Genomic DNA, 4,472 nt, shown 5'->3' on the forward strand with positions numbered 1-4,472 from the left:
TTTGGGACATGCTGGGGAAATGGCTATTTTTGCATGAATGTAAAAAAAAAAAAAAAAGCATAAAATTATGCTCCGTTTTAATGAAAGGGTGGTTTAACTTGACAAAACATATGTCTCTTATTAACAGTAAAAAAAAAAAAAAAAAAAAAAAAAAAAATGAAATGAAAAAAAAAAAAAAAAAAAAAAAAAAAAGAAAAAAAAAAAAAAAGGGGGAAAACCCACCCCAAACCCAAACCCACCCACACCCCCAAACCCAACCCAGCCGCTCGGCCACAGGCGAGGGCGCTGGGGGGCTCAGGCCCCCCCTCGGCCCGTCTCTGCTGGGGGGGCAAGGGGGGTCCCGGCCCCCCTCCCGGCTGTGCTCGTGGCGTGTTGCTGTCACTGGTGGTGGATGTTGTTCTTTGGGCTCCGCTTTGCTCTGTCCTGCCCCGGCCCCTGTATATAGAGAGAGCTCTTTATTTTTGAATTCCCACGGGGGTCCCCAGCCACGGGGGGCTGCCAGGGGGTGAGTGAGGTGGGGGGGACACACACAGACTCTCTTCCCCCTCACCCCAGTCCAGTGCTTCCCCGGGGAGTGCTGCCCGTGGGGGCCYGAGGCTGATCCTGGGCACTGCTGCGCAGGGGAAGGCAGTGGGTGCCATGCGGTGGGTGCCATGGGGAGGGTCCCCGCCAGGCACACCCCCGTGTCCCCACCCCAGCCATCCCCACCCCAGCACTCCGTGTCGCAGGTGCCAGCTCCAGGCGCTGGCAGGTTTTGGCAGGGGGGTGTGGGTGCCACGTCAGGGGGCAGAGGGCGGCTGGGGGGTGCTGGGGTTCGGGGTGGGGGGCTCGGGACGATCCAGCCAGCACTGACGCAGCATCGAAAGCACTTTAGACTAAGAGAATGGGTCTCTTAGGGGGCACAGGCTGCTCCGCCGGGGTCCCCCCCAGCACAGGGGCACTGGCAGCACATCCTGCACCCCCCCTCCCATGGCCAGCGCTCGGGGGGACCCCGTCACCCCCACCCCCCCCTCCCTGGGGAGGCATCGCTCCACTCCAGGCACTCCCCATGCGATTCCCCAGGGCATCCCCACCATGCTGAGGGCTGGTTTTGGCTGGGGGGGAGGGGGCGGGATGGGTGAGGGATATTAATTATTTTTTAATTATTCTGATGATTTCTCTGCATGCCCTTTGCGCGGGAGCAACCCTCGGGCGCTAACGCTGTATGTCGAGGAGCTGAGCTGAGCTGTTCCTGTCCCATGAATGCTGGTGGATCGTTGCCAAATTTTTCTCTTTCCTCCCCTTTTCTCTCATTCTTTTTCTGTCTCCCCATCCCCAGCATATCCCCCCCACGCCCCTCCCCCTAAAAAACCCTTTGTCTTTTCTTTCTGAGCCTTGTAAGTGTAAAAGATGACTCTGATTTCGTTTTTGTCTCGGGAAAACTGCAAATAAATTATGAGGAAAAACCAATGATTGTAAAAGTTAAGAGATGGAGAGAGAAAGCCAAGGGCATCCATCCTTGCCAGGGTCCCCCAGAAAGTGTTTGTCACTCAAATCCCACCCTGGGACACTGCAGAGAAGGAACAGGGCTACAACTGCCAAAGACAACTTTATCCGCCTGGCCAGTGCAGCCAGGGCACGCAAACAACCCGAGAGCACCGCGAGGTACAGCCCAAGCCCGACTTTTCCCTTCCTGAGGAGGAGGAAGAGGAGGCAGTGAGGGCTGCTGGGCCCTGGCAGATGCTGATCCCCCCCAGCCCGGCTGGTGGGAGCAGGGGAGGGGCTCTGAGGTGCAGGGCAGGCTGGTGAGCTCCCCCCCTGCCCCGGCACTGGCACACAGCTCCAGGCTCATCAGCACGGGGAGAAGATGCCCAGGGGGGCACTGAGCACCCCCTACCCAAAAAACCATTTTCCCTTCCCCCCCTTCTCCCACCCCCCAGCTCACCCTYAGGACACAAATACATAAAAGCCCCCAGCCCCCCGGACAGCAGTGGGGGGCCCCTCCAGGCTTCCCGCAGGGGTGTGAAGGCAGGGGGGGTGCATGGCCGAGCACCCCGTGGTCCGAGCTGTCCCAGAACAGCRAGGATGGGGGTCTGTGGTGTGGACCTTCACCCACGGGTGCTGGCCCCGTGCCAGCCTTGGTGTCCCCACAAGGTGGACAACAGTCACATCAGCCCAGGGGGCTGACGACCCCCGGCCCAGCCCCAGGAACAGCCCTGGGGTGGCTGCGGAGCGGAGTGGAGGGCTGGTGGTCCGGAGGTGGAGACCCTGGGCTCCATGTCACATGATTTCACAGCAGGAATTCTGCTTTCGGGCCTAAGAAGAAAAGGAAAACCATCTATAAAGCTCCCCAAAGGTTTGGAGGTCCCAGTGCCTCCCACCTGAGCTCCCACAGAGCCCCTGTCCTGCTGGAGGGGGCCGGCATGGCACAAAGGCTGATGACACAGAGGCTTCTATCCTTTTGGCCAGAGCTGGTACCAGGATCTGGGATGGGCATCACCCACTGCAGGGTGCTGGACACCCCCAGCTGAGGGGTTGGGGGGCTCTGCATTTGGAATTGGGGCACTCAGGCTTTCTCCAGGCCATGTAGCCAGGGGTGATCCCTGCCTGGCTCCCAGGGTTCATCCAGCAGGGTGACCCCCCCAAGGGTGACACCCCACCCATCCCCAGTTCCCTCAGGCAGGGGGTGACCCTCCTCACCCACCGTTTTGTAGAAGGCTTTGGATTGTGCTCCCAGCACCTCCGATTTGGAGACCAGGTCGTCCAGCTTCTCACCACGCTCCAGCAGYGATTCCATCGTGTTGTGCTGCCAGGGAAATGTGTGCACTGAACCCCAGCACCAGCGTCCCCCATGCCACCTTCCCACAGCCCCCCCAGCTCTGTAGCCCCCAGGGAGATGGCAGCTTGGCTGGGGGCCACAGGGTCACCAGGCACAGAGGTCAGAGCCCTGGTGCTGGGAAAAGCCCGAGGAGAAAAATGCAGGCAAGGGGAAAAGGGGAAGGGAAAAGGGAGCTCCCACAGCTGGGAGATCCCCAGGGAATGGTGATTGCTCCCTCCACAGGGGTGACACCCCCTGGCCCCACAACACGCCCCCAGGGCCCACTGGCTTGTGCTGCTGGCCTCTTGTGGCCCTGCAGCCTTACCAGGATGATTTTGGTCTCGTCCAGCTCTGCCTGCACTCGGGTCATCGGGTCGGCATCGCGGGGGTTCTGGGGACAAACAATGTGATGCTGGCACCACCGTGGGGACACCAGGGTCCCAGCATGTGCCAGGGTGTTGCCCATCTCCCCTCCCCTGCCATTTTCAGAGAACACAGGAACCCTCTGCCCTGCAGAGCCCCGGGGGTCTGTACCTGGTATTTGCTGAGGTATCCATCCAAGGCAGAGTAGCTGATGGTGGCAGGTGACCCTGAGGGCCAGTCCATCTTGCTGACCTGCCTGGAGAACTCATCGAGCACCTGCCAGGTGAGGAAAGAGCAGTTACCACCCAGGAGCTGCAGCTGTGGGGCCACAGCGGCTGCAGGGGTTTGTTCAAAACAGCAATTTTTGGGAAGGGACCTTAAACCTCATCCATGTGTCCCCCAAGTTGCTCCTAGCCCTGTCCCACCCGGCCTTGAACACTTCCAGGGATGGGGCAGCCACAGCTTTCTTGGGAAACCTGTATTAGTTCCTAACACCCTACAGGGAAGCATTTCTTCCCAATATCCCATCCAACCCTGTCCTCTGGCACTGGGAAGCCACTGCCCCTTGTCCTGTCTCTCCAGGCCTTTGTCCAAATGCCCTCTCCAACTCTCCTGGAGCCCCTTTAGGTACTGGAAGGGAGTCTGGGGTCTCGCTAGAGCCTTCTCCTCCCCAGGCTGGAAAGCCCAGCTCCCCCAGCTTGTCTCCCCAGCAGCAGCTGGAAAACTGGGAACTGGAGAACTGCTGGTGGAGAAGTAGCTGGAGGTGCTGGTGACAGCAGCTGGACATGAGCCCAGGTGTGCAAGGAGGAAAATACACCTGGCCTGTACCAGCCTTGGTGTAGCCACAGCCCCAGGACAGTGACCATCCTCTGTGCTGGCACTGCCAAGGCCCTCTGAGTGCCGTGTCCAGCTCTGGGAATGGCAAGAAGGACATTGAGGGGCTGGAGCATGTCCAGAGACAGGGAGGGAGCTGAGGAAGGGGCTGGAGCACCAGGAGCAGCTGGGGAAAGGGCTCAGCCTGGAGCAAAGGGGGATCAGGGGGGATTTGGGGCTCTGCACAACTCCCTGACAGGAGGGGACAGCCGGGGGGGTCGGGCTCTGCTCCAGGGAACAGGGACAGGAGGAGAGGGAACGACCTCAGGCTGGGCCGGGGGAGATTCAGGCTGGATATCGAGAAAATTCCTTCATGCAAAAGGGTTGTCCAGCCCTGACACAGCTGCCCAGCGCAGTGCTGGAATGGCCATCCCTGGAAGCATTCAAAAAAACATGTGGACGTGGCACTTGGGGCATGGTTTAGCGGTGGCCTTGGCCA

At 59.7% G+C, this 4,472-nt stretch overlaps 1 protein-coding gene across 1 annotated transcript in view; it reads right to left on the minus strand.

Moving 5' to 3' along the window:
- Window positions 1-811: 811 nt before the first annotated feature.
- YKT6 (YKT6 v-SNARE homolog) overlaps window positions 812-4,472 on the minus strand; it is an 11,400-nt gene continuing 7,739 nt past the window's right edge. Inside the window, exons 5-8 of the mRNA XM_057385693.1 lie at window positions 3,332-3,536; window positions 3,123-3,188; window positions 2,684-2,785; window positions 812-2,295 (exon numbers count right to left, since the gene is read on the minus strand). Of these exons, the coding sequence (XP_057241676.1) occupies window positions 2,260-2,295; window positions 2,684-2,785; window positions 3,123-3,188; window positions 3,332-3,536 (409 nt within the window). The 3' untranslated portion in view covers window positions 812-2,259. The remainder of the gene's footprint in view (window positions 2,296-2,683; window positions 2,786-3,122; window positions 3,189-3,331; window positions 3,537-4,472) is intronic.

Source organism: Malurus melanocephalus, unplaced genomic scaffold (assembly GCF_030028575.1).
Source record: "Malurus melanocephalus ecotype Western Australia unplaced genomic scaffold, MMel_1.1 scaffold_856, whole genome shotgun sequence".
Classification (NCBI taxonomy): Eukaryota; Metazoa; Chordata; class Aves; order Passeriformes; family Maluridae; genus Malurus; species Malurus melanocephalus.